At 45.5% G+C, this 21,667-nt stretch overlaps 1 protein-coding gene across 2 annotated transcripts in view; it reads right to left on the bottom strand.

The window, feature by feature from the left end:
- Nucleotides 1-21,667, bottom strand: part of DACH2 (dachshund family transcription factor 2) — a 448,249-nt gene that overhangs the window by 93,390 nt on the left and 333,192 nt on the right. For both annotated transcript variants that reach the window (XM_029067347.1, XM_029067346.1), the window contains one exon: nt 17,693-17,865. In XM_029067347.1, the coding sequence (XP_028923180.1) occupies nt 17,693-17,865 (173 nt within the window). The remainder of the gene's footprint in view (nt 1-17,692; nt 17,866-21,667) is intronic.

Genomic DNA, 21,667 nt, shown 5'->3' with positions numbered 1-21,667 from the left:
CACAGTGCTCTGCACACAGTAAGCGCTCTACATCTACAACTGACCGACTGACCCTGCTGGGGCCAACGATGGTCCGGTTATCAGCGAGGGTGAGCCTCGGCCAGTAGGAAGTCGGCCATTTTGTCCGATGCTTTCATTTTCAGCCACTGTCCGGCTTTTGCCACCTGTTTCCCTAATCGGAAGGACCCCATGGTTAAGCAGGAGCGGTGGGCAAGAGGGTATCCGGGGTGGCGCGTCCGAGATCCGGGTGGTATCGGGCATGGACCCAACCAACATCACCACATCAAACTGGGAAGCAGCGTGGCCTGGTGGAAAGCGTACCGGCCTGCGAGTCAGAAGGACATGGGTTCTAATCCCAGCTCTGCCACTCGTCTGCTGTGTGACCTTGGACAAGTCACTTTACTTCTCTGAACCTCAGTTCCCTCATCTGTAAAATGGGGATTAAGACCGCGAGCCAGTGTGGGGCAGGGACTGTGCCCAAGCCAGTTATTCATTCGATCGTATTTATTGAGTGCTTACTTTGTGCAGAGCACTGTACTTAGGGCTTAGAATGTACAACTGGGCAACGGATAGAGACAATCCCTGCCCAACAACGGGCTCACAGCCTCAACGACGGGTTCATAGTCTAAACGGCGGGCTCACAGTCTAAATGTATTGTGTTTGTGATTCGGCTCTGAATTCTAAAATTAGGAATTTGCAGAAGAAATTTAGTAAATTCCTCATTTTAACAAATGCTCAGGGCTAAAACCGGCCAGTAGTACTGCAGAAAAGGAACTGAGCAAACCAGATGACTGTTAAGAAAAACAGAAAAACAGCCTGGCCTAGTGGAAGAAGCACAGGCCTGGGATTCAAGCAATCTGCATTCTAATCTAAAAGAAGCAGCGTGGCTCAGTGGAAAGAGCACGGGCTTGGGAGTCAGAGATCATGAGTTAGAATCCCGGCTCTGCCACTTGTCAGCTGGGGGACTGTGGGCAAGTCACTTAACTTCTCTGTGCCTCAGCTACCTCATCTGTAAAATGGGGGTGAAGACTGTGAGCCTCACGTGGGACAACCTGATTCCCCTGTATCTACCCCAGCGCTTAGAACAGTGGTCTACATAGTAAGCGCTTAACAAATACCAACATTATTATTATCTCAGCTTCTCCATTTAACTGCTGTGTGACCCTGGGCAAGTCACTTCACTTCTCTGCGCAAAATGGGGATTCAGTACCTGTTCCCCCTTCTATTTACACTGCGATCCCCATGTGGGACCTGATTAATTTAATAACTACAAATATTATCATTACAAATCACCCGGGGTGAATGACAGACCACCCTTAAATGGAAAATGTTTCCGTCACTTAAGAGTTGTTGGTTTGGAAAAGCAAAGGAAGAGTAGTTCTTGCTTTTAAAGCCCTATATTAAAACCATACCTCCTCCAAGAAGCCTTCCCTGAATAACCTCTCATTTCCCCACCCTACTCACCCTCCCCTCTGTGTCACCTATGCACTTGAGCCTGAACTCCCAAAGCATTCTAATCTTCACCCCCCACTTTTGTACACATCGTTATATTTTGCCTCTTTCCCTATTTACAATTCATTTTAACAATCTTCTTCTCCACGAGACTGTTAACTTCTCATGGGCACCGATCTGTCGATCAACGCTTTTGAATCTTCCAAGCAATTAGTATCAGACACACTCAACAAATACCACTGATTGCTTTCTGTCATGATCCCCTGTCCAGTGATATCCAAAATCCTTGTTTCGTTTAAAATTTTTGGAAGGAGGATTAACAGAAAATTACATATCCCAAAAATTCAAAAAACAAAATCACCTCTAAGCCACAATCCTGCTCAATCTCGCTTGCGATTCTCTGATCTAGTTTTTACCGAGCAGGATCCCCCCCCCCCCCCCAAAAAAAAAAAAGCTATAAACTACCGCATCATCTCGGCTGAAAATATATATTTTCTAAATATATTCTTCTCTATTTTCTGTGACACCCGGCACTAGCTTGACTGAAATAACTCATCGTAGGATATCCAGAGTGACGGCAGATTTTGGAACCGTGCAAGGAATGATTTTGCCTGAGGATTCTGCACCCAGCAATTTCTGAATCGGAGCGAGGTACCCGGTCTTCTTGGGGAGCAACGGGTCAGGCCGCCGTTAACAAGACCGGCTTCTCACCAAATGAGCCTTGCTATCGATCGTCGGGCAGTCTATTGCAAAATGTTTGAGAGGAAATGTAACGCTGAGTTTCTCCTCACGTAATGGATAGCAAGAGAACAGATTCTTCTCTGCAAGTAAACAGATCCATTTTTCAGGCTTGTAATCAGTCTGCATCTATTTAGCTACTTAACAGCAATGTGCCTTGCTTCATTAGGTAGCTACTGTTGTGTCTCAGCCTAGTTAAAATTTCACAGCAAGTTAATCTGTTTTATTACAAATGAGAACACAAGTGATAATGTCCTCACCATTTGCCGAACACAGGGTTAACAGTATTTGTAACAAATCAATGAGGACGTCCGAAGAGGAAAATTGCAAATCTAAAACCTGGATGTGTGTTTTGTTTTTGTTTTGTTTTTTTTTCTAAACACATTGATGACTTCATTTTCGTTGTCATTTATGGATTTTGCCACCCTGTTGGTGGATTTTATTATTTCTCAGAGGGAACAGCTGTAGTTTCCCAAGAACGGAGTGATTTCTACCCTTTCCAGGCACACTGAGGAGAGCAGGTGGGGTCTGGGGAAAAGGCGTCTTGCCCCAGAGATGATCCTCTGGGCAGATTATGTATTTTCTATCAGAGTACCTATATATAGTATAGTAGTAATAACGATGATGATAATATTAAATCATTATTTTCCGATATTTATCCAACACTTGCTACGTACCAAGCATTGTATTAAGCTCCGGGAATAGATACAAGCTAATCGGGCTGGACGCAGTCCCTCTCCCACTTGGGGTTCACAGTCTTAGAAGGAAAGAGAACAGGTATTGATTGAATCCCCAGTTTTCCGGTGAAGGTACTGAGGCACAGAGAAGTTAGGTGACTTCTCCAAAGTCATATAGCAGGCAGGTGGTGGAGCTGGGATCAGAACCCAGATCCTCAGACTTCCAGGACCGTGCCCTTTCCACTAGGTCACTCTGCTTGCTTGGAAATTGGAAAAAGAAAAAGGTGAGTTTTTTCTGGCTAAGGATCTATCCTCGGGACTTGCTCTTTCCTATCCTTTGTCATTCTACAGCCGGATCGTAAATTCTCCAAAAGACGCAAGCTGTATCGGAGCCCTTTGAAGGACCATATATTTCTGAGCTTTTCAGGGTCTTGTGTTGGCTCAGAAAATGGAGCTACAAAGCTTGACATTGTTAATTTTAGTTATGACTTAGGTTAATGGCGGTAATGTCATCGACTCAATCCACTTTCAGTCTCAACCTTCTTTTCCCCTCAGCATATTCCCTTGTAACCCCAATATCCCAGAGCCAGGACTCACCACAATCACTGTAAAATATATATGTTCCTTAAGAACCTCAAGAACCTCTCCTTTCAAAAAGCACCACCCTTGATGTTTTCCCCTTGCTCTTGGTGTTAGATAATCACAATCATTTTTCTAGCATTCCGTGAGGCTAGATGATGCACAATTATGGTCTTGTGGATAAAGCACAGGCCTGGGAACAGAAAGTCATGAGTTCTAATCCCAGCTCCGCTACTTGTCCTCTGTGTGACCTTGGGCAAATCATATCACTTCTCTGGGTCTCAGTTACCTCATCTGTAAAATGGGGATTGAGAGTGTGAACCCCCCGTGGAACAGGGACTGTGTCCAACCTGATTTGCTGGCATCCTCCCTAGCCCTTGGAACAATCTCTGGCACATAGTAAGCACTTACCAAATACTATCGCTATCATTACTATTATTAAGTGATGCATCACCTGCCCTCAAGGAGTTGCCACTCTAAACACCTCGAGAACGGGCATCGTGTCTATCAACTCTGTTGCGCTGTATTCTCTCAACTAATTACCCTGTACAGTACTTTGCACACAGAAAGCGCTCAATAAATACCAGTGCTGGATGGAATGAGGAAAGACTCAGTTGCTGTTAATTCCATAACCTTCAGGACGTCCAGTCGCACACGACATTTGGCAGGGGTCTTGGTTTTGGCCTCAGCGCAACGGCTCAGTGGAAAGAGCACGGGCTTTGGAGTCAGAGGTCATGGGTTCAAATCCCGGCTCGGCTACTTGTCAGCTGTGTGACTTTGGGCAAGTCACTTAACTTCTCGGTGCCTCAGTTACCTCATCTGTAAAATGGGGATTAAGACTGTGAGCCCCACGTGGGACAACCTGATTCCCCTGTGTCTACCCCAGCGCTTAGAACAGTGCTCGGCACATAGTAAGCGCTTAACAAATACCAACATTATTGTTACACGAATCCTCCGGTCAGCCGGACAGCTGGACTGCACAGTGAGGGGAGAATGGATGCAAACTTGGACCCGCCTTGCTTTGAGCAATGAATCCCCCCAGGCTGACCACTGAACCCAGAAAGAAGGTGTCTGGAATCCAGCTTAGCTCCCAGACCCGGACTCCATCAATCCATCGTGCTTATCGAGCGCTTACTTTGTGCAGAGCACTGAATTAAGCGCTTTGGAAGGTACAAGAGAAGAATATAACCGACTTGCTCCAGAGAGGCAGCTTTTTTAGGCCGGTGGAGAATTAGGGTCAATACCCAGAGGACAAATTTGAGCATCTATTCTGTAAAGACTCTGCCCTGAGCTGTGTGGGACAGGAGATGGAAGCTGGGTGGAGGAGATCATTCGTTGTTGAAAACCTGTCTTCCATCTTTCCTGCTTCCCCACTAATCCCAAAAAGACAAGCTTCCAATCTCACCTTATTCAACTTCATTCCAAGCTTCGTAGGGTGATATCGGGGTGTCCCTTTCCAGACAGCACAGCCCAAAGACACCCAGCTATTATTTTTTCAGTGAATCTGAATGATCACAAAAGACCCTTCTCTCTCTGTTTACTAAATTTTAATACCAGATGTTCTCACGCTAATGCCACTGCCTCATGCCCATTTCCTATCAATTCATTAATAGCCAGCTGCTCAGTCAAACACAAAACACGGCTAATCAGATGGAACTGGGTGCGAGCCAAGACACGGCCTCGCACTTCGGAGGGTCTTCAGTTCGCCGTCAGAAGGAAGGCTGAGACCCCGAACACTTGCACGCGAGGGTCTTCGTCGGGGGGTCGGGATGGAAAACCCCGTCCGGCAGGAATTCTGTGGGGAGGAGGTTAGACGTCGCACCGTCCTCTGTATCCTGTCACGTCCGGGGAAGTGACTGAACGACGAATAGTTTCTCTCGAGCCTAATGATCATAATCCTGTTTCCAATGCGTGTTACGGCTATATTAGTTATTAGCTACAAATGCTAACGGCCACGGGGCCTGCACTAAAGGGATCTGAGCCAGAACTAAAGGCTACTATGTGCTTGGCCTGACAATATTCCCAGGCTGGCTTCTAGGGGAGCTCCTTCGTGTTTCCAACTTTCATGGCTTTGCCACTTTGGGAATTGAAGTGACCTTCCAGTGGCTCCTCTTTACATGGGAAATGAAGGGCTCTTAGGTTTACCGAATGGTGATGTTGGTATTTGTTAAGCGCTTAGTATGTGCCGAGCACTGTTCTAAGCACTGGGGTAGATACAGGGTAATCAGGATGTCCCACGTGAGGCTCACAGTTAATCCCCATTTTACAGATGAGGTAACTGAGGCACAGAGAAGTTCGCCTCACCGGGCAAACTGGAAAATCATCAAAGGCGGAAAATCGACAAATCAGTTCAACAACTGAATGAATCAGAATCCAAAGTGGGTTCTGCATTCTGCCACCCTGGAATCCTACCTGTTCCTAATAATGATATTCACTAAGTGCTTACACTATCCTAGGTACTAATATGTACAAATCAATCAGTCATATTTACTGAAAGCTTACTGCGTGCAGGGCACTGTTCTAAATGCTTGGGAGACTATGTACTATGACGGAGTCAGTAGACAGGTTCCCTGCCCTCAGCTGAGCTTACAGCCTAGAAGGGGAGACAAACATTGATAGAAATAAATAATTGATGGCTATGAACATAAGCACCCTGGAATGTGGTGAGCCCATAACTGCCTTGTTAGTGGACTGTTTGTGATCCCATGAACAACTACAGCAAGGAAGAGATTGGCGAAGAGACTGGCGAAGGCACTGATGGGCTCTACCTGAGACAGGTGATTGCTGGCCTATGAGGGAAGAGCACGAAGGGAGATGGGGCTTTCTCTCCCTGTTCTACCTGGACCAATCAATCGTTGCCAATGAGGGCCCCAGCTGCGACGCCTAAGGCAGATAAAAGGCGATCACTTTGAATCGCGAGGAGGCACATATAGGCCATGCAGAGAAGCAAGAAAGAAGAAGCATCGAGAGACCGGGCTCCTTTGACCACAGACTGGTATAGGACCCTTGGTGAAGTGGCGTGAGCGAGTGTATGTATGTGTCACTCTCTTGCACGCTGGTAAAATTAAGTAAAAAACTTTCCACAGTAACCTGGGGGTAAATAAAGGGTGCAAATCCAAGGGCAAGGGAGATTCAGAAGGGAGTGGGAGAAGAGGAAATGAGGGTTGAATCAAGGAAGACTTCTTGGAGGAGATGCGCCTTCAATAAGGTGTGAAAGTGGAGAAAAATAAATCATTCCTGTTTGTCTTCCGCATTAGAATGCAAGCTCCTTGAGGGAAAGAAAGGTGATCTTGCATGAGCTGAACAATACATTTGATAGAGGACTCTGCATTCAACATACATCCCTGATTTTTTGACCCAAATGACCAATCTATTTGGGAAAGATTTTGACTCTGGCAGAGGTGACACAGGTGGAAATGGGCTCAGGTCCAGAATGCCACATTGCCTTCACCTTTTCTCTATCTACTCACTCGCCCGCAACCTTCACTTCAATCTTTTCGATGGAATGGGGAGTTTCTCTCAGCAGGGGGAGAATGAGGCAGCTGCTAGAACCCCTGTCTAGTTCCAGGCTTCTTTGCCTCTTCCCCACCTCCACCCACCTTCTGAAGTTTTGTCTCTACGGCCCCAAGGAGGCCTTAGGCTTATTTTGGGGTTTTGGAAAGGTGCCCGCTTTAATACCCACTCCCTGAGTAGTCTCTCCTATCGAATGTGCCTTCCGGTAGACGTTCAGGCCCAGTCCCCAATGCAGCCTCTTGTCAGGTGCAGAACGATTACTACAGCCTGCCAACACCAAGTCTGTCTCTCTGGCCGTCGCTATAATGCACCAGAGATGGTTTACTACACCAGATCCGTGAATGAACTGGTCCTAGGATACACCAGCTCAGTAGAGCGCCGGCCTGAGAGCCAGGAGGACCTGGATTCCAATCCCAGCTCCACCCCCATGTCTGCCGAGTGACCTTGGGCAAGTCACTTCACTTCTCTAGATCTCAGTTACCTCATCTGCAAAATGGGGATTAAGCGTGTGATCCCCTTGTGGGACAGGGACTGTGTCCAACCGGATTAACTTCTCTCTACCCCAGAGTTTAGAATAGGGCTTGGCACATTGTAAGCACTTAAGTACCACAACTATGATTATCATTATTACTATTATGATGTTCTATAACATTTTCCATTTTAAATTGGTGCATTGAGACCCAATTCTTAGCAGCAAAGGACTATGTATTAGGCCTGGGGTGGATTTAGAGCAAAAGTCGCTTACTAGTTTTAGGTAATGATGGATATGAGGCGAGAGGAAAAGGGAGAGCAAAAAAAGACCCCTTTGACGTTCATCCCAAACCTTCAGCACTTCTGTACATGTCCTTATACTCTACTATTTCCCCTATCTGTTTTTGTAATGGTATTTATTGATTGCTTTCTATCTTCCAGGCACTGTACTATGCACTGAAGTAGATAATAATAATGATGATGATGATATTTGTTAAGCACTTACTATGTGCCAAGCACTATTCTAAGCGCTGAGGTAGATACGAGGTAATCAGGTTGTCCCACTTGGGGCTCACGGACTTAATGCCCATTTTACAGATGAGGTAACTGAGGCACAGCCAAGTTAAGTGACTTGACCAAAGTCACACAGCTGATAAGTGGCAGAGCCAGGATTAGAACCTATGACTTCTGACTCCCAAGACCAGGCTCTTTCCCCTAAGCCACGCTGCTTCTCAATTTACAATCTAATCTCACCTACAGTCTAGTCAAATTGGACACAGTCCATGTCTCACATAGGATTCACAGTCTTAATCCCCTTATTACAGATGAGGTAACTGAGGCACAGAGAAGGTAAGTGACTTGCCCAAGCTCACACAGTAGAGAAGCAACTATAACTCTAGACCGGAAGCTCGTTGTAGAAAGGGAACATGTCTATCAAATTTGCTGTATTGTACTCTCCCAAGTGCTTAGTACAGTGCTCTGCCCCTTGTAGGCCCTCAATAAATTTAATAAATTTAATGTTTTAATGAGATGTTCTTCCCCTTAATTCTATTTATTGCCATTGTTCTTGTCTGTCCGTCTTCCCCGATCAGACCGTAAGCCCGTCAAAGGGCAGGGACTGTCTCTATCTGTTACCGATTTGTACATTCCAAGCGCTTAGTACAGTGCTCTGCACATAGTAAGTGCTCAATAAATACTATTGAATGAATGAATAAACACCACTGATTGAATGATTGAAGTGACAGAGCTGGGGATTAGAACCCAGATCCTCTGACTCCTGCCTGCGCTCCTTCTACTTGGCTACTTTGCTTTTCATGCTTTTATGCCTGTAGACTGTAAGTTCCTTCAGGGCAGGGATACCATCCACCCACTATATTATATTGTACTTTCCCAAGTATTTAGGACAGTGCTCTGCACACAGGAAATGCTTAACAAGTACCCATGATTGACTGAGAGGAGAGAGAAGAGGGAAAAGACTGAGAAAACAACAAAAGTGAAGAGACGGTAGAGGAGAAAAAGAGGAACGTGGAGAGAGAGAAAAGAGAAAAATGAGATTAGATGGACACTTGAAATGAAAAGAGGAGAATATGAGAATGATTTAGTGGATGCATTGCTTTGCTGTTGTTGTCTTATGCCGTCAAGTTGTGTCTGACCCGTAATGACACCATGGACCCATAATAATAATAATCACGGTATTTGTTAAGCACTTACTATATGCAAAGCACTGTTCTAAGGGCTGGGGGGATACAAGGCGATCAGGTTGTCCCACGTGGGGCTCACAGTCTGAATCTCCATTTTACAGATGAGGTAACTGAGGCACAGAGAAGTCAAGTGACTTGCCCAAAGTCACACAGCTGGCCAGTGGCGGAGCTGGGATTCGGACCCATGACCTCTGACTCCCAAGCCCAGGCTCTTTCCATTAAGCCATGCTGTTTCTCCACCGTCTTACACATCTCTCCCAGAACACCCCATCTCCATCTGCAATCGTTCTGGTAGTGGATCCATAGAGTTTTCTTGGTAAAAATACGGAAGCAGTTTACTATTGCCTCCTTCCGCTCAGTAAACCTGGGTCTCCGCCCTCGACTCTCTCCCCTGCCGCTGCTGCCCAGGGTGGGTGAGTTGTGACTTGTAGCAGATTGCCTGCCACTTGCTACTCACATCTAAAACTGCTTCCTTTTGAGCCAACTGTCCCAGTAACTTCAGAATCTGGTAGCCTTTCCAGGGACATAAATGTCATGACCTCAATTTTTAGGATGTTGAGGGTGAATCAGGAGCAAAACATGTTCCTCTAATTTAGGCATATGGCGCTTGTTATTTTAAAAAGTTACTTTTCGGCGTCAGAATGCGGGTCGATGTTTTCAGTTCTAAGGTTCACAGTTTGGGGAAAACATCCTTTTAAATAAAAATGGTCGCATTCCTTTCCATGAGTTCATCTTTAAATTTATATAAAGCAGACTATAGAATTTCTCCAGTAATGCCTACAGATATTTGAACGCATGACTATATTTACGCAGTCACAGAGGAATTCCGAAGTTAAAGTTAAGTGTACACATATATATGTGTGTGCATATATCACCATCAATTGTGTTCAGTGCCTTGAAAATTTCTTCTGTATCATTTTATGCAGAGATGATCCGCACGGTACAGAGGTGAAACTAGTGTAAGTACTATGTTCGATTCAAGCACTCAAATGATTACATGTGCACTTCTGAAGTTAATGAATTGTACATTTAGAGAGGAATGTGAATTGAAGATTACTCCAGCAGAGACTGCCATACTAACTAAATACACCGACTTCTGAATCTACACTTAATGAGGAATTAATTTGGTTCTTTTTCCCCATTTTCTATTTTCAGGATCCAAAAATCAAGTGCAAAACATCAAGTGTCTTAGCACCAAGGTCAGAAACATGGAAATAATTTTATTTCCTTCTTGAAATGCTCTTAGGCCAGAGCTAAATGAGAAATTATCAAGCAAACACCTGAATTTCTCTCCCTTCCCCAAGTATATTTTCACCTCGACCACCTGGATAATTCAGGATGAAAATGTTTTCCCCCTGAAGCAGGTGCATAAATGAGGTCAGAGCATATTCCCATGAGAAAATTAACCCAAACGATTTTGCTCCTAAATTCTACTTTACCTTACATTACAGCTGCCCCTAAAGCTAAAGGATATCGAGGCATCTAAAATACTAGGCAGCTAATTCTCTCTGGATCTGCCCTATCCACCCACACGAGTGTAGGGTGAAAGATGATTTTGTGGAGTTTGTTTTTCATTTAAATTTCCAATTTTTCATCTATTGGAATTTTTGAGTCTCTAAATTTCCATATTTCCTTTACTATCCCAGGGATATCTTTGATCTTAACTGCATTAGCTTTAAATTTCATTAGAAATTTAAGAATGACAATGAAGCAAAGGTCATGTGTTCTCCCTCTTGACTGTACGGTGCTCTCGATTGATTGCTTGCAACTGAACAAAGTGCTCAAAAAATACCATTGTGAGATAACCGTATAAAAAAAAAATTTGGTTTTTGTTTTTTTTTTTTTTACAGGAAGGAACGGTAAGACACAGAAAGACAAAGGTTTTACATTAATACTGGATGAACTGTGGGTAAAAACTCAGACTTAAATCCTCATTCCGGTTGCTAGTCTACCCATTATTCACTCTGAATCAATTCTTCAATCCTGCAGCCCTAAACATAACAACTCCTTTAGGTCATTAGGAGTTAAGAATGCATACGAACAATAATAAATTCATTTTTACATATGTAGCTTAAACATTTTATTGAAAAGTGGTTGCAGCCTATTTAGTAGTGTTTGGGAATTGGTTCAGATTTTTTTTGCGTGTGGGGAGCTTATATTTGGATGGGTTGAAATACCAGGACTTAGTAGAAACTGTTATATTCTACCTTGAAAAAAATCTTGTCAAAATATATATATATATATATATTTATATTCATATATATTTTCATCAAACTTGGCTAAATTTTTGCACCATCAAACTTTAGAAAAATGAGTTATTTGGGAGATTTGATCTATTTATGTTTTTTTTATAACAGACTCACAGTCTAAGTCTTTGAGTAGAAAAGTTCATTCAGGGAGATGAAGTGACTAGGGCCAGGGGGTAAAACCAAGGATTGACATGGAGACCCAGAAACACCTGAAACAATTGCAGTGATGCTCCCGGCAAGCGCGGAAATCAGATTAGATAATATTGGAGGTGGTAAGAAAGGTTTGGAGAGCCAGACCATTGTGACTCTGCCTAATTTATAGCGTTCCTGTCAAAAAGAAATCAAATTCCATAGTTATAACATTTCTTTCCAGAGCACTAAGTGTTCCCTTTGCTGATCGTGCAAATTTGGGGAGGACAGTTTATTTCAAAATGGCAAGAGGGAGAGAAAAAAAAGTGAGATGACTTCATTCAAGTTTCTGAAGAGAAAAAAAAAAATTGCCCGTCAGCCATCTCTAGCACTTTTGCACTTACTTAAACTTGCCTAGACTCATCTCCAGCACTCATGGATACTCATTTAGTCAGTTGCATGTTCAAGTATTCATTGTGGTGACCCTGTAAATAGTTTGGTCTATCCCCCGCCTAAGAGTGGAAGCTCCTTGCAGGCAGGGAATCCTTGTTTTGTATTTTCAAAAAACACTGCACCCCGTGACCGCTCAATAAACAGCGCTACTGCTAATGTTAATATTAACATTATTATTAATAACATTAAAATGACAAGCTTTTACTCTGTGACAAACACCGCGCGAAACGCTGGAGTCCATAACAGATCATCAGGTCAGACACAACCCCCATCCTACATGAGATCCAGAGTTGAAGGGGTAGGGAGAACAGGTGATGAATCCCCATTTCACAGATGAAGAAGCCGAGGCACAGGGAAGTTAAGTAACTTGCCCTCGGTCGCGCAGCAGGCAAGTGTACGAGAAGCAGCGTGGCTCAGTGGAAAGAGCCGGGGCTTGGGAGTCAGAGATCATGGGTTCTAATCCCAGTTCTGCCACTTATCAGCTGTGTGACTTTGGGCAAGTCATTTCACTTCTCTGTGCCTGAGTTACCTCCTCTGGAAAATGGGGATTAAGACTAGGAGCCCCACGTGGGACGACCTGATTACCTTGTATCTACCCAGGGCCTAGAACAGTGCACAAAGTAAGCGCTTAACAAATACCAAAATTATTATTATTATTAAGTGGCAGAGCCTGGTCAGTATTACTACAATGACAATTACTGCTAGTTTTTCCACTATTACTACTATTCTCCAGCTACCATTTTTATTTCCCCTCTCAGGGTGGCACCTGGAGAGTTCCCAGTCCTCTACCAGTCACGACTACGGGAGGGAGAGTCAAGCAGTGGCTAGCGACTGGAAGACCCTCGGCTACAAGTCAGACCTCCCCCGTGCTGGGCAGCAGCGGGGTGGGAGAGAGTTGAAGGCGGAGACTCAAGTTGACTGCGCGGAAGGAGGCGAATTGTAAACCCCTTCGGGATTTTGACCAAGAAAACTCTACGGATCCATCGCAGATGAAGTGGGGCGTTCTGGGAGAGATGGGTCCATTGGTGTCGCTATGGGTCGGGCACAACTCGACCGCATGAGACAACAGCAATGACAACTATTTTTATTCCTATCGCCACTATTAATAATAATAATGATAATAGTAATAATGTTGGTATTTAAGCGCTTACTATGTGCCGAGCACTGTTCTAAGCGCTGGGGTAGACACAGGGGAATCAGGTTGTCCCACGTGGGGCTCACCGTCTTAATCCCCATTTTACAGATGAGGTCACTGAGGCACAGAGAAGTGAAGTGACTCGCCCACAGTCACACAGCTGACAAGTGGCAGATCTGGGATTCGAACCCATGACCTCTGACTCCAAAGCCCGTGCTCTTTCCACAGAGCCACGCTGCTTCTCAATTATTACTTTTATTACTATGATTATTTTGTATTATTACTTTTACTCTAACTGCTATACTAGTATTACTATTATTCTCAATAAATGGTATTTATTGAGCTCTTACTACAGGCTGAGCACTGTTTTAAGTGCTTGGGAGAATACAATGCACCAGAATTAGCAGGCACGTTCCCTGACCACAATAATCTTACGACTAGTACTGCTAGTAGTACTAGTTCTCTGGTTATTGTTACTATTATACTATTACTAGTAGCGTAAATTAAGCACTTACCGGATTCAGATCACTACAGTAAGTGCTAGGAAAGAATACTCAGGTGGCCATTAGATACAATCCCCGGCCATCAGGGCTCACAGTCTAAACACGGTAATAATAAATACAATTGTAATATTTGTTCAGCACTTGCTAGGTGTCAAAAATGTGTCCGCTGCATGACCTGGAGCAAGTCATTTGACCTGGGAAATACTATTATGATCACTATTACTACGGAGGTTAACCCCATTTTGAAAGGGGATTTGGAATCGGAAACAGAGTGAGACCAAGCGGGTACTGAGTCCCCCACCTCGAATCCTTTGCTTAAAAGAGCCGCTCTGTGGCATAAATACCCCAGCGGTCAGTCCGTCCCACAGGTAAGTATCCGGGCGACCTGCGCAAGGCTAAGAATGACAATTCAGGAAGCCTTCACAGAGAATCACAGAAAGAACCCTCAGCTTCTAATAACAACCCCAACTGAATAAAACCTCTCATTTTTCCCGAACCACTAGGTACACACTACCTGGTATTAAAGAGTTGCCTCACTCTTTTATACGTCAGGGGTTGGTTCTTTTCATTGGGAATTTCCATCATCCAGTTGCTTTGAGTGTTTTTATTACAGTGTTTTAAGGGAATTATTCCTTTACCATTAATAGAAAATCTCCTAATGACACTCTTAGGGTGGCAAGGCACTCCGAGATGGAAAGAAAACCCTGCAACTCCTACCGGGTAGCTTCCTTCGCTACTGTTTAGGTTCCGGCCACCAACATCGCTGCCTTCAACAAGCTCGAGCTTCTTTCATATTACAGAGCCTAATTCATTACTGATTCGGCTCCCCTGCCCCAGTTATTTTCACCAACTCGTAGAAGAACTTTATCAAAAGCTTTTGGAAGTCTAAAGATAATTACCAACCAGCTTTAAAAAGTCAAATTACGACGCCCAAGCCGGTATGATTATTGCCAATCATAAATCGAGGTTTTCCTTAGCGGTGTTGGAACGGAAGAGGTTTTCATCTTCCTTCTCCGTTTTTCTAGGGATGCTGCCGAATTAGACCGCGAGCCCGTCAATGGGCAGGGATTGTCTCTATCTGCTGCCGAATTGTACATTACAAGTGCTTAGTACAGCGCTCTGCACATAGTAAGCGCTCAATAAATACGATTGAATGTTTTTCACTTGGGGAACGCCCCTACTTAGGATGACACAGTAAAAGACTTTTGAGCGTGGCTCAGCGGCAAGAGCACGGGCTTGGGAGTCAGGGGACATGGGTTCTAATCCCAGATCCGTCACGTGGCTGCTGTGTGATCTTGGGCAAACCACTTCACTTCTCTGTGCCTCAGTCTCATTTGTAAAATGGGGATTAAGACCGTGAGCCCCTCGTGGGGCAACCTGATTACCCTGTATCTACCCCGGCGTTTAGAACAGTGCTTGGCAATAGTAAGCGCTCAACAAATACTACTGTTATTATTATTATTAGAGAAGCAGCGGGACTCAGGGGAAAGAGCCCGGGTTTGGGAGTCAGAGGTCATGGGTTCTCATCCTGACTCCACCCCTTTTCTGCTATAATAATAATGTTGGTATTTGTTAAGCGCTTACTATGTGCAGAGCACTGTTCTAAGCGCCGGGGGAATACAAGGTGATCAGCTTGTCCCAGATGGGGCTCACAGTCTTAATTCCCAATTTACAGACGAGGTAACTGAAGCAGCGAGAAGTTAAGTGACTTGTCCAAAGTCACACAGCTGACAAGCGGCGGAACCAGGATTAGAACCCATGACCTCTAACTCCCAAGCCCGTGTTCTTTCCCCTCAGCCATGCCGCTTTAGCGTATGGCACAGTGTAAGCACTTAACAAACACCACATTGGAAAGAAAAATGTCAGAGGCTCCCGTGGTCACACTTTCAGTTCCCCAAGGTGGAAGACCTGGCTTCTCCTCTACAAAGGCAGAGTGCAGTCTCGTGCTTGCGCGTAGTACGGTGTTCGGCACAGAGTAAGCGCTCAATAAATATGATTGAGTGAATGAATGAGTTCCAAAATGTCCAATATTACTGTTTTGTCAGGGGAAGAACAGAGACATTTGAGAATGGGGACAAGCTTGGACTTGGTTTTCTGGAAAGGCAACCTAACAACCGTTTAGAGAAACGCCGTGGCTTCGGGGCAAGAGCCTGAGCTTGGGAGTCAGAGGTCGTGGGTTCTAATCCCCGCTCTGTCACATCAGCTGTGAGACTTTGGGCAAGCCACTTCGCTTCTCTGGGCCTCAGTGACTTCATCTGGAAAATGGGGACTAGGTCTGTAAGCCACACAGAGGATAACCTGATTACCCTGTATCTATCCCAGCACTTAGAACAGTGCGTGGCACATAGTAAGCGCTTACCAAATGCCATCATTATTCACTCAATCAATCAGTTGTTACCCAAGGCTTCAGAGTTTGTTTGGTTCACCTTGGCTACCTCAGGGATGCCTGGTACAGAGAAGCAGCGTGGCTCGGTGGTAAGAGCAGGGGCTTGGGAGTCAGAGGTCATGGGTTCAAATCCCCGGTCAGCCGCTTGCCAGCTGTGTGACTTTGGGCAAGTCACTTCACTTATCTGTGCCTCAGGGACCCCATGTGTAAAATGGGGATGAAGACTGTGAGTCCCCGGTGGGACAACCTGATCACCTTGTATCCTCCCCAACACTTAGAACAGTGCTTTGCACATAGTAACCGCTTAACAAATGCCATTATTATTATTATTATTATATAAAGGGAGGCAGGGGAGCAGGGGATGCTGGAACCTGATGACATCATATGGAACTTTCCTCCACCTCCACTCCCCAGTTGAGGCCAACTGCAAACAAAGACGCTCCTTCCCAGCTATGGTATTCAGTCAATCGTATTTACTGAGCGCTTATAGTGTGCAGAGCACTGTACTAAGTGCTTGGGAGAATACAATGCGATGATAAACACATTTCCTGCCCACAACTCGGAGGCAGGAGCCAAGGCAGAGGGAGGCCCTGTTAAGGACCAGCTGGAAACTGGATGAATAATCAACCAGTGGTATTTCCTGAGCGCTCACTGTGTGCAGAGTACTGTACCAAGTCCTCGGGAGTATACGCTATTACAGAGTTGGTAGGCACGTCCCTTGCCCAGTGCTCTCCGGGGGCACCCTTGCCCTTCTGCACCCTTCAGCAAAGATCCTCACTGGCCTAACACAGAATGTTTTCTGTGGGAAAGCGGACCGAGAGAGACAACGGCTACCAACTGCTTTGGGAAGAAAACCAGACGGTCTCTGCAGCCCTTCTGGCTATCCAAGCCCCATGCTTCTTTTTAAAATTGTATTTGTTAAGCACTTACTATGTGCCTGGCACTGTACTAAGCGCTGGGGTAGATAGCTACAAGCTAACCAGGTTGGGCACATTCATTCATTCATTCAATAGTATTTATTGAGCACTTACTACGTGCAGAGCACTGTACTAAGCGCTTGGAATGTACAATTCGGCAACAGATAAGAGACGATCCCCACCCATTGACGGGCTTACGGTCTAGTCGGGGAAGACAGACTAAAACAATAGCAGTAAATAGAATCAAGGGGATGTACACCTCATTAACAAAATAAATAGGGTAATAAAGACATTCCTACAAGCTAACCAGGTTGGGCACATTCCCTGTCCCACATGTGGCTCACAGTCTCAATCCCCATTTCACAGGTGAGGTAACCGCGGTGCAGAGAATAATAATAATGTTGGTATTTGTTAAGCGCTTACTATGTGCAGAGCACTGTTCTAAGCGTTGGGGGTAGATACAGGGTTATCAGGATGTCCCACGTGAGGCTCACAGTTAATCCCCATTTTACAGATGAGGTAACTGAGGCACAGAAAAGTTAAATGACTCGCCCAGAGTCACACAGCTGACAAGCGGCAGAGCCGGGATCAGCACCCAGGTCCTTCTGACTCCCAGGCCCGAGCCCTATCCACTTCCTCACCTGCTTGAGATGCTCATTGCTTAGGCCTCGGGAGGACGGTGCCCGTTTTCGCCTTTATGTCCTGCTCCAGTGAAAGGTTATTGGCTCTTTTCTCACAGACCAGTCCCACCCGCACCCCGTCCCTCCGAGGTGGAGGCTCGGCCCCTTACCTTGATCACGGAGGCCCCCGCTCTGGAGAGAGGGCTGTGTATCTGGGCCGCGGCAGCCATGTTGGCTATAGTATTGAGGTGGTTCATCTGGTTCATTGCCATAGCAACCGATGCGGGAGGTAGGCTGACTGGAAGAAGGGGATGGGGCATCATCATAAACGGCAGATCGAGCCCTGAAAGAGAGAGTGGCAAAAATCCAACAGTTAGTCCCCCGCAAGACAGTCACGGACCATCCCGTCTAACACAGCGATCTTCAGAGGAGCGTTTAAGACGGATGACCTAGCGCTTGCCTGTGGGGAAAAAAGGGAGTTCTTTTCAGCTACTGCGTCAAAGTAGCCCATGAGGGCTTTTGTTTTAATAATAATAATAATAATTGCATTTGTTAGGCCCTTACTATGCACTCTACTTAATGCTGGGGTGGATACAAGCAAATCCAGTCGGCCATAAATCCCTGTTCCACATAGGGATCACCACCTCAATGCCCATTTTCCAGATGAGGTAACTGAAGCATAAAGAAGTGAAGTGACTTGCCCAAGACCACACAGCAGACAGGTGGCGATGCATGGATTAATGATAATGTTGGTATTTGTTAAGCGTTTACTATGTGCAGAGCACTGTTCTAAGCGCTGGGGTAGGTACAGGGTAATCGGGCTGTCCCACGTGAGGCTCACAGTTAATCCCCATTTTACAGATGAGGTAACTGAGGCACAGATTAGAACCCATGACCTTCTGACTTCCAGGCCCGTGCTCTATCCACTATGCCATGCTGCTCTTACAAATGATAATGATAATAATAATAACTGTGGCATTTGTTAAGTGCTGACTAGGTGCCAGGCACTGTACTAAGCAGTGAGGTGGATTTAAGCAAATCAAGTTGGACACAGTCCCTCCCCATGTGGGGTTCACAGTCTCAATTCCCATTTTACAGATGAGATAACTGAGGCCCAGCGAAGTGACTTGCCCACAGAGCAGCAAGTGCTTATTGCAAAGCACGTAGATGCCGCCTCACCCTAAAATGTTACCCAAAAGATCCCTTTCGTACAATGCCGAGAAATAGTCAAGATTTCCGGGATTGGATTTAAAACTGTTTTTCAAAAGTCTCCCCACATCTGTTTCCTAGAGAAGAGGGGTGCAATCTCATCTCAGAAACAAACAGGGTCTCCTTACGGCTGTTATCCTACATGTGGATGGCCTGTTTTAAAGAGGTTCCAATTTAGGACAGAATGACTACGGCCCCGCAATCGGTGTTAGTTGCACTGCTACAGGTTTTTAGGGAAAAATAAATTCCAACAGTCGGATTGGTAACAGCAATGTGAAACATCCCAGACTCCAGCATCTGAGCAAAACATGAGAAGGCAGGAGTTGGTCAGAAGCTGCGTCTGCAAGCCTGCAATATAAATTCAAACCAATGGTGCTTGTTTGAAGACGGCATAGCCTATTGGAAAGAGCATGGGACAGAGAGTCAGGGGACCTCAAGCGCTTAGCGCAGTGTTCTGTACACCGTAAGCGCTCAATAAATATGATCGAATGAATGAATTTAAATCGTCCACGACCTTATCGGTCAGGCACAATACTAAGCGCCGGGGTGGGTACAAGCAAATCGGGTCGGACACAGTCCCTGTCCCATGCGGGGCTCACAGTCTTAATCCCCATTTTGCAGATGAGGTCGCCGAAGCCCAGAGAAGTGGAGTGATTGGCCCAAGGTCACACAGCGGACAGGTGGCGGAGCTGAGATTAGAACCCAGGTCCTTCTGATTCCCAGGCTCGTGCTCTAGGGTTCGCTCCGGGCCAGCCTCCGTGTACGAACTCACACCCCATTAAGAATAAAGGAGAAAACTGTTCGGTAATTACCTCCAATACAACCGAGAATAACTCGGGAATCGGCCTTATAATAAATAGGGTAGCATTTAATCAATGTCACTGGACTGTGTTAGAAATGTACTGAGGGCCTATGATGTCAAAAATGTTTTTAAAGGCAGAAAAAATGTATTAAATGGATCATTGATTATCTTTCTCCTTAACCTTCATTTCACGGTATGCGTAGTGGCAACTAGAAATAAATGTTCACACCGGTACAGCTCGGTTTCCTAGACCAGTCTCTTTTAGGCTCCAACTTGAGGAATCCCGAGTTTTCTAGCACCTGTACTGAGCTCCATCCTGGCCACGGAGCTGACGTGTGAAAAAGTGAATCCCGACAGAAGAATACAGAATCCGCATATACACATCCTTTGCTTCGAGCCACGTGACTGTTTTCTTTCCCATGTTCAAATAAGTCTTTGTTCACTGTGCATCTCCCCTCACAGCCTAATCATCTTTGCTCCATTCTCCAAAGGATCTCAGCCTCTCTCAGACACCATCTGTCCACACTGCCTACTTAAAGTCCAATTGGCATGCAAACGAAATGCGCACTACAAACAGAATTTAACAGCACATCAACAGTTTTAAGATATAATCTATCAAACGCTTCAGAAGACTATGAAGGACATAAAAGTTACACTTGCAATTCATTAGCAGAAATGCCTGATACTCCAAAACTCGAAGAACTCCTAGAAAACTGCCTCGAATCCAAAATGGAAATAAGTCTGCGGGATTTTCAGGCAAAAGGGGAGTCCCTTGTACCGCACGTCCGGAGCCAAAGTCTAGGAACAGCCCATGTCACGTCGACTGTTCCGCACGGTCCACGGTGCCGTGGCCTTGGCTCATTTAGACTCACACCAAAGCAGCAGAGAGGCCTTATGGCGTTGGTTGGGGACGAGGAAATCTTAACCGTGTAGGAATCGACCAGATCGCTACAACTCCCGCCCTCGCGGTCAGTCAGAACGGAACACCCCTTTCGGTTCCCAGTGTAATCATTTCCCGAGCGTGAAGATCCGTGCGTGACGTCACTCCGAACCGAGCGGCTTCCACTCAAATGGCCCAGAGGGGAATCAAAAGGGTTGGCTGGGAGGGCGTGGGAAGAGGTGGAAAGAGTGGACTGATTAATATCGGGCTTCCTCGGGTAGCAAAAGTTTGAAAAGGCAGCACCCCAGGAAAGAGAAGCCTAGCGGTGACTCCAGGTCTGGGAGTCGGGAGGGTTGAGTGCTAATCCTCGCCGTGTGACCTCGGGCAAGTCAGAGCACGGGCTTTGGAGCCAGAGGATGTGGGTTCTAACCCCCGCTCTGCCACACAGCCATTTAGCAGCTGCGTGACTTTGGCCAAGTCACTTCACTTCTCCGTGCCTCAGCGACCTCACCTGTAAAATGGGGATTAAGACTGGGAGCCCCATGTCGGTCAACCTGATTACCTCGTATCTACCCCGGCGCTTAGAACATAGTCAGCACTTGACAAATAGCATCATTATTATTAAGTCACTTAACTTCCCTGTGCCTCAGTTTTCTCATCTATAAAATAGGAATTAAATATCTGTTCTCCCTGCTGCAATGTGGGATAGGCAGTATGCTCGGTTTGCTTATAGTGTGTTTAATATAGTGCTTGCCAGATTGTAAAGGCAGAAAGAAGTAACACAATCATTATCATTATTATCAATAATAATGATAGTCAAAACCATGGGCCAAAATTCTACCAATGCCCCAAGACTCACCATTTACATCAAGTTTCCAAATTTTCTACCCTCCTGCACTAAGCTGACCGTTAACTCATATTCCACTCTGACTCTTCCTTATAGAGGTGTGTCCCTTTAGTACAGAATACTAGAGAGCTGGCATTTTAATAATAATAATAATGATGATAATAATAATGGCATTTGTTAGGCACTTACTATGTGCCAAGCACTGTACTAATTACTGGGGTGGATTCAGGCAAATAGAGTTGGACACAGTCCTTGTCCCATCTGGGGCTCATAGTCTCAATCCCCATTTTACAGATGAGGTAACTGAAGCACAGAGAAGTGATGTGACCTGCCCAAGGTCGCACAGCAGAAAAGTGAAGCAGCGTGGCTCAGTGGAAAGAGCCAGGGCTTGGGAGTCAGAGATCATG

Source organism: Ornithorhynchus anatinus, chromosome 6 (genome assembly GCF_004115215.2).
Source record: "Ornithorhynchus anatinus isolate Pmale09 chromosome 6, mOrnAna1.pri.v4, whole genome shotgun sequence".
Classification (NCBI taxonomy): domain Eukaryota; kingdom Metazoa; phylum Chordata; class Mammalia; order Monotremata; family Ornithorhynchidae; genus Ornithorhynchus; species Ornithorhynchus anatinus.
The sequence above is the reverse complement of the archived record's forward strand: the minus strand, read 5'-3'. Positions and strand labels throughout refer to the sequence as shown.